We start from the raw sequence: 27,805 nt of genomic DNA, 5'->3' as shown, positions 1-27,805 counted from the left end.
ATCTGGGACTTGCTGTCATAGCAACAGATCCGTAAGCGTAAACCTGCTCGGGAGCAGGTTTACTTTATGTAAACAGGATTAGATCGCGGCCACTCAGGTATGTCCGCTGCAGTTATATGAAAGCAACAGCGATATTTCTCCACTGTTTTACCATAAATAAATATTAGCAATGTAACTAAAGATAATGCAGTATTTGATTCTTTTATTGATTTCATACAGATACATACAGGTCATTTCCTAAAAAAAGGGAAATGTACTATTAATCATTCTATTACATGTAGTAGATCATGTCAGATGTAATTCATATTTTAGAGTAGTAATAGTAAATTACTTCGTGTAATCAAGATGAGAGACCACGGCTAAAAAAGCGAAGGTGGATTTGGGAAGTCTGTCGCAGCCATGTCCTGTCCGTTTGTACGCGAGCAAGGAAGGTGCAAGATTGATAAGGAGAGTTTACAGAATTTAGCGGATATTGCGGGATAGACAGGATCCTTTAGCTCAGCGCGACAGTGTGCTCATAGAGAGATATCGATTCTCCCGTGAGGGTATTATTTACTTTCTTCCGCTCTCTCTCTCTCTCTCTCTCTCTCTCTCTCTATATATATATATATATATGTACTTACTGTACTGTATATACTTACTCCCGACTTACTGTGCATGCTTCAGTCACCGCTTGCATGGGAACAGGTAAAAGTGATGGAGTGTTATGTCAAACTACACACAAAAAAACCCACAATGTCAATAAATGTCACAGTACAAAAAGGGGTGTGACGAGGGGGTGCAGGACCACCACCTGTCTTTATTTGCTCTGCCCTTTTCTTGGTTGCTGTTATAAACAAACAAACAGATTATTCCAGGGTCTCTTGTCATAGACTAAAAGCAATATAAGTGATAAATATTACCATTCTGTGGAATATTCTTATATTTCACTTTTACTTGTTCCCATGTTCTAGTGGGTCCTGTTGTGGCTCTAATGTGAAAGAGGATATGATGTAATATAATATAATGTGGTATAATATAATATCACATGATATAATGTAATATCATGGATCACTTATGAGTTTAATTTGTCAGCAACTTTCTGCCAGCCCTCTCTCCTTGCTTTTGCAGCCTTTGCAGTGTTCCCCTGCGTTTTAATTAAACTCTGAAACTCCTGATATCCCTCAATCAAGAGTTCTTGCTCTGCTGCCGTGAAATACTGAGCGCGCTCCTTCGACATCTTCGCCGACCAATCACAGGGTTGCCGATCAATGTTTCTACTATCGATGCGTAGCCCCTTTTAAGCCACCCAGTGATCTCAGATTACTTCATCCAGCTATACTAATCGTCAACAACAGGTGTGTTCGGAGAACCGGATTAGCGAGCTCAAAGTTGGCGCGATGATTTGATCTTGGATGTAGTAAGCGAGGTACGAAGAACGGGCCCCAGAGCTGCACCTTCTTCCTGTGTTTACTTTTGTTGCGCCCGCCCCCCACACACTTGACCAATGAATGACGTGGTTTGTTGTGACGCACATAAACCAAAAACGCACCAAACGCGGTCTAGAGGAAACAGGATGTGAAAACACCCGCCTGATCTACACAGTACACTGCAAAATAAAAACGATAAATCATTTATTTATTTATTTAAAATTTGCGCCTGTAACAAATCAAGGCAGCAGCATTAAAAACACGAACTTCTTTAACTCAAATTAGTTAAGTGTCAGAAAATATCGCAAACCAATAAACCAGTAAAAGTGTCTTTAGATACAGGTAACACGTAACCAGACCTCGTGACTTGTGAGTAACCTGGGAGTCACGGTTTCAGTTTTCTGGACGTTTGTGGCGAAATGAAAGTGAAAGTAAAGATTAGCCTGAAGTCTGGACTCTGCGTTCGGCTGTCAGTGTGTGTGTGTGCGTGTGTGTGTCAGTGTGCGTGTAACAGTGTGTGTGTGAAGCAAGATGGAGGGATCCGAGTGTCCGCCTGTGACCGTGGAGGGGGACTGGACTCCGGCTCAGACCAAAGCCCTGAAGAACAAACTGCACATTTACTTCCAGAGCAAGAAGAAGTCGAGCGGAGGAGACTGCCGGGTGGAGGCGGAGGAAGGAGCCCCGAGGGCGGCCGTTTACTTCCGCTCACCGGAGGGTGAGAGTCTGCTTCATGATGGTTCAGATAGTAAAACAAATCATTTAATAATGAAAAACGGAGAGCTCAGAGACCTGTGAGTGTAATGATGGAACAAACAGGTCTGAGAGTTTCACTGTGACACAGAATGAAACACAGAATTCTTCACATCTGTCTGTTGAGTGAAAACATGACAGGATACAGGTTTGATTCTTACAGCTTCAAACAGCTGATCATAAAACGTGTGTGTGTGTGTGTGTGTGTGCTGTGATTTCAGTGAGAGAGCGAGTCCTCGCGAGGAAGAATCATGAGATCATCCTGGACAGTAAAACCATCCAGTTGCGGCTGAGCTCAGAAGCAGTAAGTCCAGTTTTAGATGTTTCATGTGGTTTTTTTCCTCACTCAGAGTTTCCTGTTTGCTGCTCACTATCACTGCTCTGGGTTCAGCTCTTTGGACTAAGCACCTTTAGGTTTTTATGACTCCATAAAATCTCACTGAGCGCCTCTCTTTATACAAATATCACAATTAGTTCTTTAAAAACAGAAAACTCTGAATAACTGTGACGTATGAACCAACAGTCCAAATAGAAACGCGTCTCCTCAGTGTTTGAATCATATTCATAAGCATGCTGTTATGACCAGGGTGACTCCAGCCTGCGTGACAGGTTTTAGAGGCGTTTTCCTCATGGATATAAATCAGTCCCTGCATGTGTGCAGCAGCAGAAGCAGGTTGGACTTGGAGTCTCAGCTGATATTTTCATATGTTTGCCCGTGCACTGTAATCATGCCAACAATAACCAACCTGACTGACATGATGATGTCACATGGTCTTCAGGTTCATAAGGCAGTGAAACCCATGAGGACAGAAAGTGTTCACCCTCTTCCTGATTTCACACTTTTGTCACACTTAAATGTTTCAGATCACCAAACAAATGTAACAAAGATGACACAAGTAAACACAACATGCAGTTTCTAAACGAAGGAGGTGAAAACCACTGAGGCTGGAATTGAAAGAACAGGTTGTTGCTGGTCATGATGGCGGCGGTGAGTGCAGCTCGCCGTCTGCCAGGCCTGCTTGGATCAATGTTTATTCGGTGTTTGTTGCCATGGTGTTTCTGCTCTTCTGGTGTATGATATCTATGCTCTCTTTGATATCTGATCATCCACAAAACTTGCATAGAGCATGATCTGGATAAGCTCAAGCCTTCTACCTTCCTGATTATTTGAGTGTATTTTTATGACGGTGCGATTGCTGGAACCAGACTATCTTTCTGTTCATCCGGGCCTACCGAACTCGTCAGTGCTGTTTAGAGTAGTGGAGATGAGGACCCAAACACAGGATGACACAGGCGGGTAGGAATGAATTGAGAAAAAGGAAGTGATCATTTAGGCTGATCGCTGATACACCAAAAGGCTAAACAAGGAGCCCAGAATGATAACAGGGAAGTATCAAGTTCCAGAAGACCTAAACTGGGAGACGTACTGGGGAAGACAGATGCTCTGACAAAGGACAACGAGGGTGATTGTTTGGCTCTCAGTAATGCTGCATCACTAACAAACAAGACTTTTCTGCTGAAGGAACTCTTTGCTTTCAATGAACTGGATTTTATGTTCCTGACACAGACTTGGCCTCGTGCTGCTGAGTCCGTCCCGTTCTTAGAACTTCTTCCTGCCTGTTAGTTTTCAGCTCTCCTCACCCTGCTGGCAGAGCGAAGACACCAGTGCCTGTGTTCAAATCCAGTTTCCAGTGTCAAAAGTCGTACCCGTTATCCAAATTTGCAGACATTTTTCATAAACTTTGACACTCCTGTACTGTGTGCTCTGATCTCCCACTCAACAACATTTAACACAGATTTCTTACATATCAGATTTTCTGTCACTTCTTGAACTGTGTGGGCATCAAATGTACAGCCCTAAATAATTCAGTCATATTTGTCAGATAGTCTGTTCTGTGTCAGGTAAGGACCATCTGTGTGTTGCACACTTGGACAAAAAATGAATTTAATCTGTTTCCTTTACTCGTCTTTTGTTCTGCAAACACAGAAAGAAAAGTGCTTCAGTTCAGTGAGGCTGAACTCTGCTGGCCGTTCATGAATATTGGCTCCCTGTTGAATTCAGAATTGAAACACCTGCTCCTCACTTACAAGCTCTTTAATAATCAGGCTTGCTCATAGGAGTTCATATGATTGTTTTTGTTGTGTCTGTAGGTCTTTGCCTTGCTATAAAAAGCAGTCTGAGGCAACTGTTGCTGCGATTTGATGCCATATTAATGTTATAACACTGAACTGAACCGAAGTTCAGTTTGTTTGCAGCAACAGAAAAAATGTAATAACATTAGTATAAAACTAACATTTATTTGAAAGTTTAAGTATGAGAAAGATATTTTTGTAATATTTGCAGATATATAATATTACATATTTGTATCGTATTTATGTATTTATACATATTAATGTCATAATGAAGTTGGTTTTGCTATAAATATTTTTCCAAAGTGCAAAACTGAAAAAACAAACAATCAGTTTGAATGTTCTTTTAAACGTAACTGTCGACATATTTTCTTCTTTTTTTCTTCTGTTGGTTTAAACCTTTTTTCTTTTTGTTCTCAGAGCCCAACGAGCAGCGACCGTGTCTCAGGTAAATCCTTCTCCTCAGTTTTTATCATCACTGAATTTTGTTCATTTGTTTCAGTATCTTCTTCATGTGAAATAAGTGTGTGTTTGTGGCAATGAAGGAATATTTTACCAGACTTTATTCAAGCTGAAGCAGATTCACGTCAGATTGCTCTCTCGTGATTTTAATCTCAGATGAATCCAAATATGTTCCTGCTTAAATGATGATTCCTGCTCATCTGGAGTAAAAGACTCAAATCAAATTTAAACCAGTAAAATATAAGAAGTTCCATGTGTCTTAATTTTTAATAACCATATTTCAGATCTCAGTGCTCTGACCTCTCTGTGATTCGCTGTGTTCATGTCAGACTCAAAGACGCCTCAGGCTGAACCTGGAAGTGGAGCTGCTGCCAGCAAAGAGGGTAAAAACAAAGTGATGAAGAATAAAGAGAACAGAGAACAAAACTACAGGAAGTTTAGATTTATACTTTATACAAAGTTTCATTAACTTGGCATTTGACACACTGACATTGAACTGTTTGACACAAACAATTTCAAAAGAATTTGTGGGAAAATGTAACCAGTTTAAAATGACACTGTTTTGTTTTTTATGATGAAAATTGACACCTATATATTTATCATAGTCTAGCTATTTTTGTTAATGAGAAAAATGAAAAATATGTTAAATGTGAAACTTAAAATGAATTCCACTGAGTTACTCTGCAGTCATGCTTCTTTCACAGCAGTGAACTTTGACATGAACTTACAGAGTCACACGGTGTCTGACATTAAATGGTCTCATCATTGATTTTCTTTCTATACAAAGACAGAGTGGACTGCTGTGAGTGGACGGGCAAAATATAACTGTGGAGTGTTTCAGTGTAAATTAAAGGGGTTTTGTGTGGATGAAACAGCCAGAGGAAAACATCTGTTAATGTAACGCACAGAGACGGGAGGCGGGTAACACTGCTGTCCGTCAGGTCTTAGACCTCAGTGATGAGACGAGCTGCAGGTGGACGGGACCTCCATCCTGCTGTCAGAGGGGAAAACTGAGTTCATTCGACACAATGGGAGAAGCTTTCCTTAAATAATGATGCTGTGTGTTTTCTGCATCCACAACATCCACCCTGAATCCACACTGGACTGTGACCTGCACGCTTCTCTGATGGGCTCAGCTCGTCATCACACAGAGTCATCACACACGGGAAGCTGCAGTTTAAAAGCTTTCAGATTTATTTGATCATATATTCACATCAATCATGAAAGTTCACGCCTGCAGTGCATGTTTGAAAAGAGCTTCATTCTGTGAGGTGAATGAGTCCAATTCAGTTTTTCCTTCATAAATGATTATAAATAAATACCTACCAGTATTAAGGGCACAGTCACCAGCTTTTGTCTCAACTAAACAAATAAATCACAAACATATGTGGTTCTTCTTCTTAGTCCAGTGTTTTTGGAGCCATTTTTCTTCACTGATTTTATTTTGGATAAAGTGTATTGATTTTGCGCCTTGACGGTGCTTCATTTAACAGAGAAATGTCAGTAAAGTAAAGTTTTAGGAATAACGTGGACAAAAGACTCCTTCCCCCACTGCTCACAGACACTTTCGTTGATCAGGTTTGTGTGTTTCTCTCAGACTCAGAGTCGTCTCAGAGCTGTGCAGTGGTTTTGGAAAACGTCACAGACGACATGTCCACAGATCTGCTCTCCATGCTGGTGGAGAACATCTCTGGGTTGGATGAGAACGGCTACAGCATGGAGAGGATCCTGGAATCCAACAAAGCTGTGGTCACCTTCAGCAGCCCTGCAGGTAGGAAGCAAACACCTACCAGCTGATTTGGTGACAGCGGGAAGGAACAACTCCCTTTTAACAGGAAGAATTTACATTCAAAATAAAATAATAATTAAAAAAAATATTTATTTAAAATAATGAAGGATTTTAAATTTGGTTCTGGATTTAAACCCAACTGGTTCAAGAACTTTTTTGATAAAAGGAAGCTGGAGATTGGCCTGTAATTAGCTAGGACAGCTGGGTCACTTGCCACTTTAAAGGCCCGTGGGCCATTCATTGAGATAAATTGATCCAAAGATATTTTAAAGTGCAGCCAGCAGCTTCAGTTAGCATAGCTGTTGAAACCAGGATAAAGTCTCGTTTGGTTCATCCACAGCTTTTGGAAAGTTAACCTTCAATAAATGACTCGCTTTAAGCTCACCTCTGACAGCCTGAGTCTACAGTTGGCTCCTGCAACAGTCAACACACTAACAGCACAAAATATTAACACATCTGTCTGCAATAAAGGAGGATTATTAAATATATAAAGTAGATCCAACAAAGATTGCCTTTATATTTTAAACAAGGACAAAGCCTGACATCATTATATAGATAACACTGTGTAATCCAGCTCTTCTCTCTCGTCCTCTGACCTGTTTCAGTCTGAAAGGATTAATCTGGATTATTTTGCAGATGTGGAGAGATTCCTCTCTGTAAGTCAGACCAGCACAAAGATGAAGAAGCATGGACTGACCGCTGGGCCCCTAAAGGTAGCAACGAACATCCGAGTGGAGAGTCTTCCTCCGACAGTGGTCAAAGGTACAGACAGAAAGCAGTATATGCTGCACTTATTCTCTTTTGGCTCTTGACGAAGGCGGTCACACTTTCTCCCTCCCCCTTCCCTTATCCTTCCTGCTTGGCTTTCTCATGTTTCTGTCTAGTCTTGTCTACTTCTCTCCCTCTACCCTGGAAGAGTCTCACAGTCTGTTCTCTAAAACCTAAAAGAGGAACTATGGATTTGATCAACTGGTGCCTGAATGCAATTGAGACCCTCTTCTCGACGAGAAGCCTGGGTTCGGGAGAGCCCATTGAAGACATCTACCTTTTCAGAACCATGATAACTGATCAGCGCTGGCTTGGCCCTGGCTTATCGAAGAATAAAGAAAGCTTAAACGGCTGTTCAAATCCCCACAAGGCTGCCCGCTGTGTTGATTGGAACGATGGAGCGAGCCGTGGCTTCTCAGAATGGGCTCATTAGACGCAGCACGGATGACATCTTGGAGAAGCTTGCGGCTGCTGTGAGTGCTGAGACTCTGACAACATCTCGGAGAGGCTCACGGCTATCGTGAACACTTATGCTCTGTGAGCAAACTGGATAACTTGTCAGTGTAGCTGGATAACATGGTGGAGAGGCTCACAGCTCTCCAATGGGAATGGTGAGAGACCAGTGATGGACATCAGACGACTGTAAAATTGAAATGCAGTGGTTCGCACTAAAGCAAGAACACCACCATTATTTCATGCGGCTACCGTTTCGGCGCCAGCTGCGGTCTCAAGGCTGGAGCTGAACATAACAAACAATTTCTCCCCTGATAACAAACTGTGTTTAGACTCGTTCCAAACGCCCTCGTACGTTTATCTCAGGCCGAGTCGGACGGCGGGTCTGGGCCCAGCGCTGGATGTATAGCTGCAGGGCAGGATGGCTGCGTCTGCATCAGCTTACTTCTCACCCCCTTACCCACCCCTGTTGCTGGTCACGTGCTTCATGATGTTGTGATGTGGACATTTAGGAGCTCTTTGTGCAGAGGAGCCCAGCATGAGTAGAGGTCTCTTTTTTTCGCCGATTGTCAGATATCAAATCAATCTTGCCGATTGATTTGTACATTTCTGTGTTCTTCCAAAATACTACCGGTCCCCGACCTGTCTCCCCATGTCATGTCTGTGTTGTGTATGTAAGGTCGGGGGGGGGGGGTGTCCCATCTGCATGTGACAAATAGAGGCTTTCTTGACTCTTCTTGACTTACTGCTGGGCAGAAGTGTAGTCCTGACAACATTAACTGAAGCAGCCAGATATACACTAACAGTCAAAAGTTTGGACACACCTTCTCATTTAATGTTTTTTCTATTTCTATTTTTCTTCTTTCTACATAGTAGATACCAACTGAAGACATCAAATATATGAAGCAAGATACATGGAATTATGCAGCAAAGATAAAATTGATAAATAACTCTAAATGTTTTATATTTTAGATTCCTCAAAGTAGCCGCTCTTTGCTTTGTTGATAGCTCTGGAAACCCTCGGCCTTCTCTCAGTGAGCTTCATGATGTCGTCACCTGAAATGGTTTCACCTCACAGGTGTGTCTGTCAGAGTTCATTTGTGGAGTTTCTTACTTTCTTAATGGGGTTGGGACCATCAGGTGTGTAGTGCAGAGGTCAGGTTGGTACACAGCTGACAGCCGTGTTTGACAACTGTTAGAATCCATATTATGGCAACAACCAATCAGCTACGTAAAGAGAAACAACAGCCCATCATTACTTTAAGAACTGAAGGTCAGTCAGTTGGAAAACTGCTAAAACTCTGAATATGTCTCCAAGTGCAGTTGCAAAAACCATCAAGCACTAGGAAGAAACTGTCTTACATGAGGACGCCTCAGGAAAAGAAGACAAGAGTCGCCTCTGCTGCTGAGGATACAATCATCACCAGCCTCAGAAATCACAAGTTAACAGCAGCTCAGATCAGAGCCCAGATAAATGCCACACAGAGCTCCAGTAGCAGACACATCTCTACATGTTCAGAGGAGACTGTGTGAATCAGGCCTTTATGGTCAAATAGCTGCTAAGAAAACATGACTAAGGAAAAGCAACAAGTAGAAGAGATTTGTTTGGACCAAGAAACACAAGGAGACCATCTGTGCTTTGGTCTGATGAGTCCAGATTTGAGATCTTTGGTTCCACCTGCTGTGTCTTTGTGCAGAAAAGGTGAACGATGGTCTCTACATGCATGGTTCCCACTGTGTAGGATGGAGGAGGTGATGTGATGGTGTGGGGGGGCTTTGCTGGTGACACTGATGGAGATTTATTCAAAATTGAAGTCACACTGAACCAGCATGGCTACCACAGCATCCTGCGTCAACATGCCATCCCATCATTTATTTTTCAACAGGACGATGACCCCAAACACACCTCCAGGCTGTGTGAGGATGAGATGGAGCACAGATTGAAGGCAAAAGGCCAACAAGTGCTCAACATCTCTGGGAACTCTTTCAAGACCTCATGAAGCTCAACGAAAGAGACTCGAGAGTGTGCAAAGCAGTAATCAAAGCAAATGCCGGCTGAAATCTAATATATAAAACATTTTGAGTTATTCATAGTGTTCATTCATCGTTTGATGCCTTCGGTGCATAGTGATTATTCAGGCAGATACTTGTGTCAGTATCACAGTGAGTCACTACTGTTTTTTAGTCAGTTTTTGAAACAGAAGACAAAGGTAAAATTTTCACTTACTTCCAGAATTATAACACCTATAAAACAGCTGAACAAACAAAACAATAAGTGTCATAATTCTGTCATTTGATCACTTTTTCTCAGTTATAGCTGAATAAACTTCCCACTGTGTTGAGAAACAAATAACAACTCAAACGTGGGTGTGTGCTGACTGACGTTCACTGTTACTTAATCAAATAGCACTAAAACTCTGCTGCTAGTTCAAGCAAACAGCCCAGAATTTGCCGCCCTCACCCCTGGAGGGGGTGCTCCAATTTACAGAAAAGAAATGCTGCTGAAAGTAAAGTTTTAGGAATAGCAGGCCGGACAAAAGACTCCTTCCCCCACTGCTCACAGACACTTTCTCTGATCAGGTTTGTGTGTTTCTCTCAGACTCAGAGTCGTCTCAGAGCTGTGCTGTGGTTTTGGAAAACGTCACAGACAACATGTCCACAGATCTGCTCTCCATGCTGGTGGAGAACATCTCTGGGTTGGATGAGAACGGCTACAGCATGGAGAGGATCCTGGAATCCAACAAAGCTGTGGTCACCTTCAGCAGCCCTGCAGGTAGGAAGCAAACAGCTGGACGTTTCCACATACACAAACACAACGAGGCAAAAGGACAAACATCCAAAATCCCCTTTAGAGTAACCTTTGAGTCTAATTTTAAACCTGACTTTATACAAAATCACATATCTGATTTGGAAAAGTGTAGAGAAGCACAAATTACAAAACCATGTGATTAAATTTGAATAATGAATCATTTTCATATAACTTTAGTCTAAGGAGCTTGGAAAGAAAAGCATCTGGACTTCTTTAAGTTGCTTGAAGACGTTTCACCTTCATCCGAGAAGCTTCTTCAGTTCTAGGGTCAAATGGTGGAGAGTCCCAGATTTAAACCCTGTGGGAGTTTCCCCCCCAAAGGGAGACAAAGGACCCCCTGATGATCCTCTACCTAATCACATGAGCCAATGTGTGAAAAAGGGTGTAGGTCACAATCAGCCAGGGTTTCGGGTGAGCTCATTGTGAAACCTGGCTCCACCCTATCATGTGATTTCCTGAGGTCAGATGGCCCAGGATGTGAGTGGGTGTTAAGGCTCCTTAGACTATGATGACCTGGATGACTGAGAACCTTCACAGACATATAAACTTTACTTTAAACTACACAAACATTGTATTCCATTTACTGTATATACCATTAAGACTTTGAAATAATAATGCAGAGGAAACTCAAGTATCAGATAGCCCCCTATCAGCAAGCACTTTGGTGACAGTGGGAATGAAAAACTCCCTTTTAACAGGAAGAAACCTGCAGCAGAACCAGGCTCAGGGAGGGGCGGGGCCATCTGCTGTGATTGGTTAAGAGAAGGAAAACAGGATAAAGACATGCTGTGGAAGAGAGACAGATTAATAACAAGTGTGATTCAGCAGAGAGGTCTATTAACACATAGTGAGTGAGAAAGGTGACTGGAAAGAAAAACGCAATGCATCATGGGAATCCCCGGCAGCCTACGTCTATTGCAGCATAACTAAGGGAGGATTCAGGGTCACCTGGTCCAGCCCTAACTATATGCTTTAGCAAAAAGGAAAGTTTGAAGCCTAATCTTAAAGTGTCTGTCTCAGGATTCAGACAGATAAAGCTTGATGCTGGATTTAAATCGTGCTATTTTAAGAACATTTGTGATAGAAACAAGAATGTAGATAACTGGTGCTCTGTTGGGGTCATATGGTACTATGAGGATCAGATGGGGCCTGATCTCGGTCACGCTCAGCGGCCCTGCAGTGAGGACAACCTGCTTGACTTTACCTCATACACAAACAAGTGAAGCACATGTTAAACAATTTTTACTTTGATATCAGAAATCATAAATAAATTGGTATCAGTAAAGTAAATGAATGAACAGATCCAAATACCTCAACAGACTCTTTATCACTGCTCTCCTTTATCACTATTCTGTTTGCTGCCACTGATCCCAACATCTTTGTTGCTTTACATACAACATAATGTCGTCTACATACGAATTAAGATCACAGCATTGAGGATAATCAAGAACCTGAATGAATATTGTTTCCTTTGACCACAACTAGTGAAAATATTAACTCTCCTAATCCTTGATTCAAATTTGAAAGAATACAAACAGCATAAAATGACAGCAGATCTGTCTCCAATACAGCAGGGTTATTAAATATAGAAAATAAATCTATATTGACGCTACATTAAAAAAAAAAAAAAAGGGGAAGCCTGATCTAGAATTGGGGAGCTTCATTCATTCATAAGAAGATTTCTAGATGATACGCTGTAGCCCAGCTCATCTCTCTCATCCTGTTTCAGTCTGAAAGGATTCATCTGGATTCTTTTGCAGATGTGGAGAGATTCCTGTCTGTAAGCCAGACCAGCACAAAGATGAAGAAGCATGGACTGACTGCTCGGCCTCTGGAGGCAGCAACGAACATCAGAGTGGAGAGTCTTCCTCTGACTGTGGTTAAAGGTACATGTGCTCCTAAAAACCATAGACTGTATATAAAAGCCTTTGGATAATTAATACATTATTTTAACAAACAGCAGGGGTCGACTCCTCTGGTTGAAAAAAGTTTACCAGAACATGAGTCTACTGCTCAGTATAGCTGTTCTGTTATATTCGATTTTAGGTTAGCATTTTACAGTGGCTGTATTTGTTGGGACAAAAGAGACAGTTTGAGCTTTGTTGCTTCCATTTTCACCTGAAATTAACACATGAAATCTAGAAAGGAGCTAATCAATACAACAAGAGGCATAGTTACTTATACAGGTAATTAAAAAAAACTACATAAACAAGCTAAATATAAAAATAAGTATCTTCTCCTCAATACAGGAAATGAACTCAGGCCATGATTGAGCTCATTCATGATTATAGCTGTGTACAGTGTAGCTTCCACATTCTCTGTGTCGATTCACAGACACAATCGATTCAGCCCTAAATTTCTTTCTAACCTTCTGAACAATAAGGACAACTGTTACGTTCTTAGTCTAGGCGTGTATGAACGCAACAAGAAATTGGCCCACTCACACACCACCCAAGCAAATACACAAACAACAATATCTTCTAAAATGCTAAGCAGCCATTTATTCGCTTCAGCTGTGAGCAATGCCAAAAATAACAAACAAAAACTCCCTACTGGTCCCTGTGCTTTCCTACACAAAATAAACACCAACCAAAAGACAATCCACTTACCTAACTTTCTAACAAAAAACAGGAGAAAACTTAATCAACAAAAATGGCTTCTCACGCCTACTAGGCTGCTGCAGTGAAGGATATATACACAAGGTGAACAAAATGTACGATCGCTACTTGACAAGACTATTTACAAAACTAAGACACTAACACCAGACACGCGAGAGGAACATGGTGGATACACAGACGGACCAGCCAAACTACAAAGACAGAGGACGCGACTTAAATACACACAGGGAAACACAGGGAGATTACACACAGGTGGGGAACACAGCTGGGAATAATCAACAAGACGAGACAGAGGTAAAACTGAACACACTCACATGAGACGCAGACCTTCACAATAAAACAGGAAACGAGAACAAATCCTTAAACGTAACATAAAACAAAACACTGACAACATTAAATCGTAACACAACGCATACAAATTAGTTGAATTCCTAAACAGTTTATGTAATACTTTTGTTAAATCTGCTGAATTAAAGTAAAATCTGCACTTCTGCCACATTTAAAATCCACTGTGGTGTCATCTGATCAGACTGTGTTCACTGTGTTTCACAGGCTTATCTAAATATCGTTCAACAGACTTTAAACACACTTAAGCCTATTCTTCAGTGTCCCTTTCTTTGCGTGTTTAATACTTTTTCCCTGACATTTTTCATTATATTGACAATGAAAAATAGAAGTACTCAGATTTTTAATGCCAAAAACATTTCTGCTAAAATAACCAGATAACCAACTTTGAAAGTAATTTATCCTTCATGCATCTGTAAAACGGCATTTCTGACTTTTTTCTAGACATACTGGAGTTGTATTTTGAGAAGACTTGGACTCATCCCAAAAACATCATCATGATCCCAAAAGAAAAGGCTGCCATCATCACTTTCAGTGATCCTAAAGGTCTTTTTTTTGTTGATGTAAACCTTTGCTGAACGTATGCAGACACCAGCATGTTGTAATAGTGGTGATTAATGTGAGGGCTTTGCCACCAAGTTCTTTCATGTCTTTAAACAGAAACTGGTTCAGCAAACTTTGGATACATGTTAGTGTTTAAGCTTTCAGAATGGACTGTGTACGACTAATATTTGTCCTTACTGGAGCGAAGCAGCTGAGATGAAAACAACAAAAACAAACCCAAACGTTAGAACACAAAACTCCTGTACTTTGGTTATATAGTGATTTTATTCCCAAGGACGAGGTTGGTCTGAGGCAGCTAGCTTCACATAGGAAATATTAGGTCAGCTTTTCTAGTTTTTTAAAGTGAACCTGAACTTAGAGGCAAAGAAATCAGTTATTACTAAAGTTAATAAAATAAAATAAAAAATGCTTTAGATTAATACCTGTTGTACTTAGAAGTAGTGTTCACATGACTGAAGCAGTTAGCTAACAGTGACTGAGAAACTGTAAAAAGTCTAGATCCAATCTGAAATGTGTTTAACTGAAGTAATTTGAAGATGAAAAGTGTTGTAGAAAAATGATATTTGTCAGATCAAGAAGGTTCAGAACTGCAGAGTAACAACTTACCTAACCTTTGCTTCTCTGCTCCTTGTTTGCTGCAGTTGTGGAAAAGATTTGTGTAAAGAAAGACCTCGAGTTGAAGTCTATCACGGTGAAGGTATATCCATACTATGAGTCACTGGGAACCGCCTTGTACGGCAAAGAACGACCAACATGGAAGATGCCCGAGCCCTTCACAGAGCCTGTTCACCACATTATCTGGAAATTCCTTGTGGAGAAGAAACTATCCGAACACATCAATGATCAGATGCGTCCACACTTCTGCAGAGTGGATTTGAATGACCCTGAAATGAAACTCAGCCCTGTGCCAGAGTTTTTGAGGCAGCAAGATCTGACTGCAGAACATGTAGATAACTGGATGAATAAGGCCCAAGAGGCCTTCTGTCGCCTGATGTCTCAGTACACAGCATTCATATGTCACGTAAATGCACCGGGATGGACAGCTGCAGAGAAAGATGTCCGTTCAGTTGTGAAAGAAGATGCCATCCTGGTGCTGGATGCATCCAAAGGAGTTCTGACTGTTGCTGGCCGAGCTGATGATATAAAACGAATCAGGGCTCCTGTGGAGAAGATTCTTCTTAAAGCCATGAGTCACATTGAACGACAGACAAACAGCATCTCTGAGGAAATGATTTTGTCCCCTGCATGGTTCTACATCCTGAAGCAGGAAGGGCTCCACAAAACTGCTCTGGACATTTCCCCTGAGATGAAACTCTCTTATGATGAAGGCACCCAGAAGTTAACCATTACAGGACTTCCTGCAGAGGTCTTCAAGACTAAGGCATGGATCTCTGAGAAGAGAATGAATATGAGTAAGAAACATCAGAATGTGCCCCCATGTCTTCTAGACTTTCTCAGAAAATTGGATCCAATGGACATGTCCCAGGATCTGTTCACATCTCAAGGCATCAGTGCAATCTACACCATTGAAAGCAAAGGACTTCTGCTGTTGGGGAGTTCTGACAGAGCCCTTGCTGATGCAGAAAGTAAGATGAAGGCTGCTTTGGCTCATCAGATTGTTGATGTGGAAGACCAGAAAGTTCTAAAACTTCCCACCTGGGGCCACCTGAAGCAAAAGCTGCTGGATACATACAACCTATCCAAGAAAAAAACTGTGGCCATTCAGATGCATCCAGAAAGAAGAAACAAAATAACAGTGGCTGGTTTTGTGAATCCAGTGAAAGAGGTCAGCCAGAGTCTGAGGGAGTTCATTGCAAGCAATTCACAAATCCAAGAAACACTTCGTGTCCAATCCTGTGCTGTTGTTTCATTTATTAAAAAGAAAAAATCAAAAGAATGGTTAAGTATTGCTAAAGATAATCATGTATCAGTAAGGTTTTATGTACAGAAGCAGAGCATCAGCATCCTTGGTGCTCGTCTTCATGTCCAGAAAGCCAAATCCTGCTTTATGGAACTGGCCAGTGCTCTTTTCACTGACACCTTAACTGTGGACAAGCCCGGAGCAAAGAAATATTTCCAAACCCAAGGAAGCATTTTCCTGTCTACAATAATGACTGAGTTAAGATGTGTTATTCTCCTTCGTCCAGAGATTGAAGAAGAAGAAGAAGAGGAAGTAGAGAATTATGGAGGAGAAAGTACCCTTTGTTATTGTAAAGTGCAGACCATCAGTGGAGTTCAGATTTCTGTCAGTAAGGTGGACATCTGCAGCTTTGGTGTGGACGCTGTGGTCAATGCAGCTAATGAGGACTTAGACCACATTGGTGGCCTGGCTTTGGCACTGCTAAAGGCTGCAGGACCACAGCTGCAGAGAGAAAGCAGCGACTATGTCGCTAAAAATGGACGTCTACGTCCAGGTGACGCCATCATAACAGATGCACATAACCTGCCTTGCAAACATGTTGTCCATGCAGTTGGTCCACGATTCTCTGACTTTGACAGGAAGACAGCAGTGTCACGCCTGAAGAGTGCAGTTAGAGAAAGTCTGAGACAAGCAGAAATGGCCAACTGCTCCAGCATTGCACTGCCAGCGATCAGCTCGGGCATCTTTGGTTTCCCTGTTGACCTCTGTGCTGAGACCATAGCCCAGGCAGTTCGGGAGTACTGTGAAGGCCCACAAGGTCTGAGATCATTAACTGAGATTCACCTGGTGGACAACAATGATAGCACCGTCAGAGTCATGGCTACAGCTGTGAGCAAGGAGTTCTCTGACCTCGGACCTACAATGACCATCCCACAGCAAGCAGGCAGGAAACGAACAGGAGCTTCAGGGTAATTTTTTTTTAAACCATTTTTAATAATGAACTTTTACTGTAAACATCTTAACATTGATACTCATCAAGCTCATGATCACAGGTAACAACATCCAGCTCCATGTAACGTCCTTAATTGGATTGTGTCTGTTCTATAACTGTATAAGCACTTCTGTACACCTGACAGCATGGAGCTAATCTATATCCACAACCCCCCAAAAATAAAACTATTTCTTTAAATCTTTTCAGTAAACCTTGTTGATGCTGAGCTAGTTGAGAAAAACTATATCAATTTATTGGTCAGATTTATTGTTTATGGTTGCCACAAAGATGGCTGAGCAGCTATTTTAACCTAAATGGCTGCTTAAGTATTTCAGTCAAATTGGAGTCATTTGGAAAGTATTTAAAACTGTCATTACTTCCTAGTGGACATCAGCGGGGTCGAGGCAGAGGCAGAGGTCAGAACCAATCACATGGTGCCAGCTGGTGTAATGAAAAACAAGAAGAAGGAAGGGGAGGTGGAAGAGGAAGAGGAGGTGGAAGAGGAAGAGGAGGTGTATTCCGGGGCAATCATCACGGTAACAGGGGAGGCCAGAGCCCCAAGCAACAAAGCAGCCACAGAGAGCATGGAGGGTAGGGTGGTTCACCTTCTATTTCTTTGGTTTTATCACACTCTTGATGACATCATGTTCATGAGGCCTCTTTGATATCATCAGTCCTGTTATCTGATTGGATGCAGGTTGGAGCAGACCAAAGCTGAGGGGCTGAAGATCATTTTATGTAAGGGAAACATTCAGGACCAGACTGTGAGTACCTGTGCTGTCATTTGGATCATAGTTTAGAGGATTCTGTAAATGGTCATGTAATTACAACATGAAGGGATAGATTTGGCTTACACACATCTTTAAACCAGGATTAAAAGTAAATTCTGGTTTATGCAGTATTTATTTCTATCTGTCTCTGTCTTTTCATGTTTTTGTGGCGTTTCTGTTCTGCTGAACACCACAACAGTGTTCACTACAGGGCCAAATGAGCTTACTACATAAATACATTTGAATGCTGAGTTTACAAAGGAACGCTCATCAAAGACTTTGGTACATTAGTGCATTGATAAATGCAGCACATTCAAACCTCCACTGATTCCAATTTGAAACCTGCTTTATGTTTTTAATTGACTAGTGTGAAGGTGTCACATGTTCCAAACACGACTCAAACTTTGCTCATTTAACTATAATTTGATTAACATGTCAAAATGCCTGGATGCATTTCCTGGTCTTTCTATATCAGGTGGGCAAAATGATCAGCCAGAAATAATATAATAACTAAGAACAAAGCTACACAGCTTTATCAGCAGGAACAACGAAGACACATTCCACTCTGATCACATAATTAAGAATTTATACTACAATATTTTTATGGAAGACAGTTTGTGTATTTTATATACTGTAGTTTGCAGACATTTAGTGTCTCAGCCTTTTTAATGCTAAAATGATAAGATATCTTTGATTTTTTACTTAAAAATGACTTTCATTTACCAAGCTTTTTGTGATTTTACTCTTGTTCCACAGACTGACGTCATCGTCAACACCATCTCAGAGGACATGAAACTGAACCAGGGAGCTGTGTCCAAAGCCATCCTGTCAGCAGCTGGAAGCCGTCTGCAGGACGCCATCTACTCTGAAGCCCAGAGGTCCACACTGCGATACGGTGATGTTGTCGTCACTGACGGCTACAACCTCACGTGCCAGAAAGTCTTTCACGCTGTTTGTCCTTCCTGGGACAAAGGAGGCGGCCAGGCAGAGGAGGTGAGGCTTAATAAAGGTTAGACACTGTAAACATGAAGGACCCAGGATACACAGTTTAGCTTTCTAGCTGCTGGTCGCACACACACCAGCTCTGGGTCCTGATGCCATTGAACTAAGGAGTGTGATTAGTCTGTTAGGCTCAGCTGCCCCGTCAGCCTGCTGAGTACCGCCCCCTGAGCCCACTGCACCACCCCACCTCTGCAGACCACACCCCAGCACAAACACTTAAAGTGTGTCCCACAGATATCTGCACTCATAAGAATAAGTTTGGAACATTTAGTCTTTACAAAGAAAACTCCAGAAAGCACTTTTTATTCTCTTTTCTTTTCTTAAACTCTCTTATTCCCATAAGCCCCAGCATTTGTGAGATACTGTAGCTTGACACAAACAGACACCATGTTTCTGATACTAACACAGCACTTCTCTACTCCAACTGAGAACTCCAGATTCCTTCTACTACAAGCCTCACTGGCCCAATTACACACATTCATCCAATCACTGTTTTCTATCCCCAAACTCTACTTAAACCATCATTCATGCACTCATCGACTGAGGGATGCATCAGGAGAAAATCTGTGTCCCTCACCACCAGTGAAAACGCCACTTTTGTTCCTGGCCGTTCACATACCGTACTGTGTATCTTGCCCAGTCACTGAAGTCCAGCTTCACTTTATCTGTCTTTGACTTATCTCTGTTTGTCAGGAGTTAACGTCCATCATCAGATACTGTCTGGTGGAGGCTGAGAAACGTCAGATGGCATCGTTGTCCTTCCCAGCCATCGGGACAGGAAACCTGAGCTTCCCCAAAGCCCTGGTGTCCAAACTCCTGCTGAGGGAGATCCGCTCGTTCAGCAGCAGCAGAAACCCTCGCTGTCTGAGAGAGGTGGTCATCGTCGTTCACCCCAGTGACAGCCAAACTGTGGATGTGAGTTTGTGACTCTGATAGGAGCTAAGAGTGTTTAAGTGCTTATCATGTTCTGACAGTGAGCACTCCAGACGAGCAAACCCAGCCTGTTAGTGAACCCACAACAAACACATGGACACATAATGTGCAGGCAGACACTGATCAGTCCCACTGTCACCTAGCTTAGCACAGAAACTGGAACAAGTGAAGCTGCTTGTGGCTACAGGTAGCAGAAACCACACTGAGTGGTGATACACACTGTTAGTACACTGGTCCCTCGCAATAACGCGGTTCACCTTTCGCGGCCTCGCTGCTTTGCAGATTTTTTTTTTGTGCAATTTTTCATGGTTTCTTTTTTCTTTCTGTTTTTTACAGCGCGTTGTGTTCTGTGTCCCGTTTGGCTGTAGACCATTGCCAATCAATCTCCTGCCGTGTCTCCTGCACAGAATGCGTTCAGCTTCAGCAAAGAAAGATTAAAAGAGTCAACAACAATGTCAAAGAGCCGCTGATGGAGATTTTCTCTTCTTGATTTTTGTCTTTTCCATTTTGGTTAGCTAGGTTTAACTAGACAAAACTGCTACTGGGACATTTTTATTGTACTAAAAGTAACGTATATTATTATCTTCAATCAAATTAAATATAATTTTATTGATTAGGCTCTCTCCCCTGGTTCACTCCCTGTGCATGGGGAGTAAATGTGACTGTAGACTGCAGCCAAAAACATTAGAGACACTTGGACTGAGCACACCACGTTTACTTTACTTCATTGTTGAATCACATCCCTCAAACCTTCCTAACTACGAGCACCTTTTATCAAAGCTGAAAACATAAAGGAAAAAGGGGAGATCACTGCTTTCTGTGGGTAATGTTCCCCCACAGAAAGCTGCTCATTAGTCAGCTGGAAAACAGACGACTACTCTGGCTTTTTAACGTATTTCCTGCTTTTTTAAATTTTCTTAGCTACACCATTAAGCAGTCGATGCTTTTTATTTCTTAGGTAATGACATTAGCAGAATTATGTTTTGTCAGCAGTGTGAAGCATACAAGCAGCTGATTTCATTAGAGCTGTGTGAGAATATATTTGATGTTGCTTCAGGAGGAACAAACCTATCATGTAAATTTAGCAACAAAAAACAATAAAAACTGACAAATCAAATACAACAAAGACAGACTACATTACATAATCCCATTAACATGTAATTAAAACCACCTTCAGGTTTAAAATGATTAAATGTTAAATTGTATTTTTCCTCTTAACGTTCCACTGCACTGAGCTGCAGTTACAGCAGCTTCATCAGTGCTGAGAAAAGAAATCACCAGCATGAACGTAACACATGAAATATATTATCAGTGTTTCACCAGAGAGTTCACTGTTCAGACCGCTCAGAGGAACGTCCAACATGAAGCACGTGGTTTTAATGAGGTACCAGCTCAACAGGCTGTCGACCAATCACAGCACTCCTCAGGTAAGAACCATCAGAACTACAAAGAGCAGAATCCTGTTTAACGTGATGTTTACAGGTTATTTAGTCTTAATGTAGCAGGTCAGAGATTGGCCAGGACAAACTGAGGATGTTTTAGTTTCACTAAGTGGCCTGATGTGACCATCAGTGACAATTCATGTTGTTAAAGGTGTTTGTGAGCCTAGTTTGTCCAGCAGGTGTCGCTGTTGAGCTTATTAAACACAGACAGAATAGAGTAAACACTCTGTGTGAATATCAGTGGGTGGACACCTTACAGGTCCTGGGGTCACATCTTCAGCTCTGTCTATTCCTGTTTAATTAGATGGAAGAGTTGGTCAACTGTGGATTTTTAAATAGGTGTGAGTGTTGAAAAGTGAGTGTTATAAAAAATAACTCTGTGTGTGTGTGTGTGTGTGTGTGTGTGTGTGTGTGTGTGTGTGCGCCCGCCTACATTTCTCTGTCCCAGTCTTGTTCACCTCCCTCGATGTGCACCAGATGCAGATCGATCAACTCACCCTTCAGGCATCATCAGGTGACATTACCAAGGAAGCCAGTGATGTCATTGTCAATTCCTCCAATCAGAGCTTTAACCTTAAAGCAGGTGAGTGTTGACCTTATATTTGTGGCTACAACAGTTAAGACACTGAGTAGGACCTTCCTTCAGGGTCCTGTGCAGTATCTGTGCTGTTCCTAGGACTGATCTGAGATGTTGTTCCTGGGATCTGCTGGAGCCACTCGCCCAGGTTGATAGTCACCGCGCCGAGTGCTCCATTTACCACTGGGACCATTGTTACCTTCACCCTCAATATCTTCTCGAGCTCTTCTCTGAGCCCTTGGTACTTCTCCAGCTTCTCATTCTTCCTGATGGTGCTGTCACTCGGTGTAGCTACATTCCTACGACTGTCTTCGTCTGCTTGTCCACCTGTGCTGTCTGGTGCTTTAGAGCACTCAGGGCGGTGCCCGTCACACTGGGCTGGAGGCTCCAGCAGATTCCAGAACAGCGCAGTCCTAGGAACAAACCAAAAATCAAAAATACTGATAAAGACCGCCTGCAGGGTGGGTGGAGAATTATTTTTTTAAAATATGCACATATAAAGAGAACGAGACAGAGGTAACTGTGAAATTTAACTGTGAAAATAAACATGTTTTTTCTGTGTAATAAAATCTGACTAACTGCACCTGTTGCTCTCCTCTTATTGCTTCTCAGGAGTGTCCAAGGCGATCTTAGACGGTGCTGGAGTAACAGTTGAGCAGGAGTGCGCTCAGCTCGGTGTGTATATGAAGCTCCAGCCTTTTCACTTCCTTTTTAGACTCACTATGCTTCACATTGATAACGCTGTTTCCTCCCTGCAGTGAGTTCCACGGCTCAGCCTCCTGCAATGATCCTGACATCAGCCGGGCAGCTGCCCAGCAGGAACATCGTCCACGTCGTCGGCCAGAACGACCCTGCAAGCATTAAAAACACGGTTTACTCAGTGCTGAGGGTCTGCGAGGAGAACAAGTTCAGCTCTGTGGCCTTCCCAGCTCTGGGAACAGGTCTGTACAAACTACAGTCATGTGAACAGGAACGACCTGGGACACACACAGCTGTGTGTCCCAGTGTATCGGGCTTTGCAGCAGCTTTCCAGCTGTCGTCACCTGTGCTCTCTCCCCTCTCAGGTCCTGGCGTCACTGAAATAGTGAGAGCACAACTAGTTGAGTGGACTCAGTTGCCCTGCCAGCCTCTCTGGCACTGCCCCTGAGCCTGCTGCACCACCCCTCCCCTGCAGCAGAGCCACAGGCTACACCTCCATCACAACTCGGTTCACTGTGCAGCAATGCAAAGCATCCTTACTTCACACCGCTCTCACAAAGCTGAGTTTGTGCCACTAAAATGTCTTTAATACAAAGTTGAAACACAGCTCCCTTCTACCGACTCTGTGTGATGTCAGATTACACCGATGTGTGATTAGAGCAGCTAACTGTCCGGTGCATTTACTGCTGCGAGGTAGTTTCCATCTCTGCTGCTCCTCCATGCTCGCTCATCTCAGTCACATCAGTGCTTTTTCCAACAGTGCAAACGACTCTGAGGTGGACTGTTTGTGCTCCGTGTTCTAATTGATTTATTTCTATGTTTTTCAGACAGTCAGTATGTTTCCTTTGTCCAGCTCTTTTTCTTGGCACTGTATTGAAATGAAACTCTTATTCTTATCTCACAAACTTTCATCCTTTCATCATCATCATCATCATTGCTTGGTCCTCGTCTGCCCGCCAGGTCAGGGAGGGGCCAGCCCTTCAGCGGTGGCTGACGCCATGGTGGATGCAGTGGTGCAGTTTGTGAAGAAGAAACAGCCGAGGTTTGTTCAGAGTGTGAAGATCCTGATCTTCCAGACGGCCATGCTGAAACATTTCCACACGAGCATGAAGAAGAGACAGGGAGAGACGATGCAGGAGAAGAGTGTCGTTAGCAAAACTGAAGGTATTACATTGTTTTAAATCTGTTAACAATAAATCCACATTCAGGCTCATGCACTTCTTTACATCAGCTCTTCTTTGAACAAAACTCTGTCAGTGATGAAGAACTGAGAATAGAAACGGCTACAGTGTCTTAAATATATTATATTTTACTATTCTCAATTAAAATATTATTTATATGGTTTTTTTTTACACATTGTTTTATGGAGATTGAACTCTGTGTGACATTCACAGATCTCTTTGCTATAATACAACAGTGCTATTTTGAGCTGTTTTAGACTAACTTTGTTTTTCGGGCTCGGAGCAGAGCAGCCAATCGCTGCTGACTTAGTCCTGGAGAGGGAGGAGTTTAAGCCCGTAGTGCTTCAGCTGTGTGCCGATGACCACAAGGTACAAATTCATTCACGTCATGTTTCCATTCTTATTTATTTATTTGACAGGAAGTCTGCTTTCTAGACAGAGGTCAGTGCATTTTAGGATGAACCCTTTGTTTAAATACTGCAATACAGCGAGGTTTACTACCATCGTAAATATAGACCAAAGGAAAAATCTTTGTTTCTAAATGAGCAACCAAAACCATATTCAGAGACACTGTGTTGAAGTAACTGCTGGTCTCGTTGTCAAGGAGATATAGTTCCAGTACACTCAGTAAAATAAAAATAAATGTATTGTCTTTAAATCTCTGTTATTAACACACATTCTGATGCTGCAGGCAGCGAGTCAGGCCAAGAAGAGGATTACTGACCTGATTATGACTGAGCAGGCACAGAAAACCATCTCTGACCCCTGCATTAGTCAGCTGTCACAGGCTGACATGGAAAAGCTGAAGGCTCTGCAGAGAGAACTGACGGTCAGCATCTGTCTGGACAAAGGAGCAGAGGACCAGGACCCGGAGATCCACCTGGAGGGTCTGACCAAGGATGTCTACACTGCTGAGTCTACAATCAGGTCAGAAAACAGGAAAGCCACATAAACCATTGACATGTAATAATTCTTAGGTTTAACATGTTACATGATAAAGTATTGCTTTACCTTTTTATTTGATGACCTTCAGGGACATCATCCGTAAGGTGGAGCGGGCGGAGGCCTTGATGAAAAAGGCCTTGGAGATGAGTGAGCAGGTGGAATGGCAATTTAAGGACCATAATGGGTCAATGGTGGCCTTTGACATGAACACCAACCTCACCCTCGAGGAAGCTTTCAAGACAAAACAAAAAGCAAAGATCAAGATCAACAATGACGCGTACACCGCCGACCCAAAGCGTGAAAAAGCAGTTTCAGCAAACGGACGTAATGACGTGGAGCTCCATCGAAAAGACCTGAGAGGTGAGTCAGTAACGTGCACTTAGTCCTCATTTAACCTGCTGGAAGAACACAAAACAATGTGTCCAGCGTTTTGCATTGGACCAAGAAAAGCTTGAAACGTTTCAATGGTGAGTTTTTACTTTTTGTTCTGCAGGTACCAGCGCTCTGCCTTTGCCTTCATGTTGGGAGGACATGAAGGGCGACCTGCTGAAGTTGTTTGCTGTGGCTCCAGGATCTAATGAATACAACGATGTGGAGAAAGAACTGACGAAGACCGGACTCAACCCAACCATCATCAGTGTATGTTCAGTCATAAATACACAGACCAGGCTGTATTTACACAGACAGAAGTATTCAGATTTATTAGAAAATGTAATTTGAGATAAAAAGAGAGCAAATTAGTGTCCAAGTATCAGCTTTAACTACAGATGGTTTGGCTTAAACTGTATGGAAAGATGAATATAGACATGTTACACAACCACTGGTTTGTAAAATCCCTTTTCAAATGTTTGAGGTTGTTTGGTGTTTTTGGAGACTGATATTTGAAGGAGAGGGTGGCGTACTACGATTTCAGCTCACAATAATAGGTGTCTGTGAAGATTCTCCTTAGAAAAATAGTGTGGTTAAAAGTGATATACATAAAATGTACATCACACACACACAGATATCTGTGTAAGTACATTTATTGGATCTTAGATTAAAGTTGCAGTTATACTTTTAATGTTTGAACAAACCAGATGAAGCATCTGAATGTTTAATTATAAATACTTTGTCAATAATCATTAGAGAGCAGACACAGAGGTAAGAAGGAGAGTTATTGTACTTCGATGAAAATCACCAACATGATGTGTTTGGATTACGTCGGCAGATTGAAAGAGTCCAAAATCCGTCACTGTGGCAGAATTACCAGATCATGAAGAAACAAATGGAGGTGAAGAACAAACACACAAACAATGAAAAGCTTCTGTTTCACGGCACCACGGACACCTCCATCCATCTGATCAACAAACAAGGCTTCAACCGCAGCTACGCAGGAAAAAATGGTAAAGCCATCACACACGGTACACACATACAAGGGTAGAATATTTTAGCACTAGTTTAAGTGAATTAGTTATTCAGTTAATTTGTTCACTTTGTCTACAGCTGCGATCTACGGCAACGGCTCTTACTTTGCTGCGGACCCTGCATATTCAGCAGGAAACTACGCCACGCCCGACACCAGTGGACACAAGCGCATGTACCAGGCCAGAGTTCTAGTTGGAGACTACGCCCAAGGACAAAAAGGCATGATCACCCCTCCTCCCAAATCTGGGAGTGCCTCGGACCTGTATGACAGCGTCACAGATGACACTGCTAATCCAACCATGTTTGTAGTCTTCAATGATATCCAGGCCTACCCAGAATACCTCATCACATTTACATGAAGAGCCACGCTCCCACTGTGCAACATGTCTGGGAGTCGCGTGTTTTAATTTAACTTCAGTCTATTAACTCTGTCAGATAATATAAAATACTGTACGTCTTTGAAGGGGGCGCTGTTGCTTTCATTTTTCCTGCTGCAGGTGTCACTTTGTACTTTAAATCTAATCAAATGCAGTTTAAAGGAGCATTAAAGTAACAATACAACAATCAGTGAGTCTCTTGTTGGTTATTTCATACACACTTCATGTTGATAATGTTATGTTTGAGTTTACAGATCATGTTGTGAATTAGTCACTTGAGCTTTGACTGGATACGTTTATTAATAATGAGTTCAGATGCTGCTTTGGTCATGGAAGAGCATTCCCCCTCATGAGAGGACTGAGGATGTCCACAGTGATCATTTTCTGAGTTCCACTGAGCACTACTGTGAAGTAAATATACGTCTAAATTATTGTTTATTGCTCAGTCTTCTCAAACCTTAAAATAATTTAAAAGTAACTAAGAACTGGAGCTGTTCTTGACTAGATTCTGATACAAGTCAGAATGTGGAATCCCACATTGGTAAATAATCCTTCCAAGTTCAAAGTTGAGCCAAACCTCATGGATGACAACATTTTCATCCAGACCTGTGCAAAACTGAGTGAAGAATCCTGAAAACAAACAAATAGGCCAAACCAGTCAAAAATGTAATTTGTATAATACTTCAGCTTTTGGCCTCATGTGATGGCATCCACTGACTTGAAGGCTAACTGTGTATTTATGCTTCAGCAGCAAACCTGTACCTTTCACTATAAACACTATAGTGTTGTAGTGAAACATTATAAATAATCCTATAATAATAACTCGTCTGAACACTACGATGTAACCTGATATGCCACCATATAATTGTAGCTTCTACCTTACAATATAAGCACCTGTTGAAATGTAACTACAGTGTTGTGGATGCATTGAATAACTATTGTGATTGGCCGGATCACTGCTGATTCCTCCTCCTGCATTTCTACATATTTTTTTCACCGACTTTTAACCAAAACTCGTAAAAGAGAGCACATAACTCCCATCCTGGCTTTGCTCCATTGGCTGCCTGTATATCATAGAGTTCATTTTAAAATTCTCATGTTTGTTTTTAAATGTTTAAACGGTCTTGCCCCAACTTACCTCTCTGAGCTTCTGCATCCTTACTCACCCCCCAGGTCTCTCAGGTCAGCTGACAAGCTGCTCCTGGAGGTACCCAGGTCCAAGAGGAAGCTCAGAGGGGACAGGGCCTTCTCTATTGCTGCTCCTAATCTGTGGAACAATCTGCCCCAGCACATTAGAGAGGCCCCTTCACTGTCCACTTTTAAAACACATCTTAAAACCCATTTTTACTCCTTGGCATATGACACAGTCTGACCCGATTTTATTGATTTTATTGTTTTGATCTAATGTGCTGATTTTATTGTTTTAAATGTAATTCTCATCATCATTTTTTTTATACTATTTTATTATTGTCTTTGCTATTTGTGCTAATTTTATTTATTTTAATGTCATTTTATTAATCATTTAT

At 42.0% G+C, this 27,805-nt stretch overlaps 1 protein-coding gene across 4 annotated transcripts; it reads left to right on the top strand.

Moving 5' to 3' along the window:
* Window positions 1-1,811: 1,811 nt before the first annotated feature.
* LOC100694656 (poly [ADP-ribose] polymerase 14) lies at window positions 1,812-26,470 on the top strand. 4 transcript variants are annotated; one of them, XM_025896957.1, is made up of 25 exons: window positions 1,823-2,124; window positions 2,381-2,463; window positions 4,710-4,737; window positions 5,081-5,134; window positions 6,349-6,522; window positions 7,177-7,302; window positions 10,361-10,534; window positions 12,331-12,456; window positions 13,978-14,079; window positions 14,739-16,926; window positions 17,334-17,540; window positions 17,647-17,713; window positions 18,476-18,712; window positions 19,415-19,636; window positions 20,967-21,081; window positions 21,545-21,679; window positions 22,286-22,348; window positions 22,432-22,614; window positions 23,333-23,536; window positions 23,837-23,922; window positions 24,245-24,480; window positions 24,587-24,858; window positions 24,992-25,137; window positions 25,706-25,880; window positions 25,981-26,470. In XM_025896957.1, the coding sequence occupies exons 1-25, from the start codon at window positions 1,941-1,943 to the stop codon at window positions 26,259-26,261; spliced, it is 5,868 nt and encodes a 1,955-aa protein (XP_025752742.1). In that variant the 5' UTR covers window positions 1,823-1,940; the 3' UTR covers window positions 26,262-26,470. The 4 variants fall into 4 exon arrangements, 3 of the variants coding, with proteins under 3 accessions (XP_025752742.1, XP_019220939.1, XP_025752743.1); XM_019365394.2 differs by having other exon boundaries at window positions 1,824-2,124; window positions 23,840-23,922; XM_025896958.1 differs by lacking the exons at window positions 6,349-6,522; window positions 7,177-7,302 and having other exon boundaries at window positions 1,824-2,124.
* Window positions 26,471-27,805: the final 1,335 nt, after the last annotated feature.

Source organism: Oreochromis niloticus, linkage group LG12, assembly GCF_001858045.2.
Source record: "Oreochromis niloticus isolate F11D_XX linkage group LG12, O_niloticus_UMD_NMBU, whole genome shotgun sequence".
In the NCBI taxonomy this organism is placed as follows: domain Eukaryota; kingdom Metazoa; phylum Chordata; class Actinopteri; order Cichliformes; family Cichlidae; genus Oreochromis; species Oreochromis niloticus.
This window is presented reverse-complemented; position numbering and strand designations above follow the sequence as displayed.

Coding starts and splice junctions, on each gene's coding strand:
- LOC100694656 (XM_025896957.1), top strand. CDS start 1,941: ATGGAGGGATCCGAGTGTCCGCCTGTGACCGTGGAGGGGGACTGGACT. Junction 2,464..4,709: donor TGCGGCTGAGCTCAGAAGCA/GTAAGTCCAGTT, acceptor TTTTGTTCTCAG/AGCCCAACGAGCAGCGACCG. Junction 24,481..24,586: donor ACTGCTGAGTCTACAATCAG/GTCAGAAAACAG, acceptor GATGACCTTCAG/GGACATCATCCGTAAGGTGG.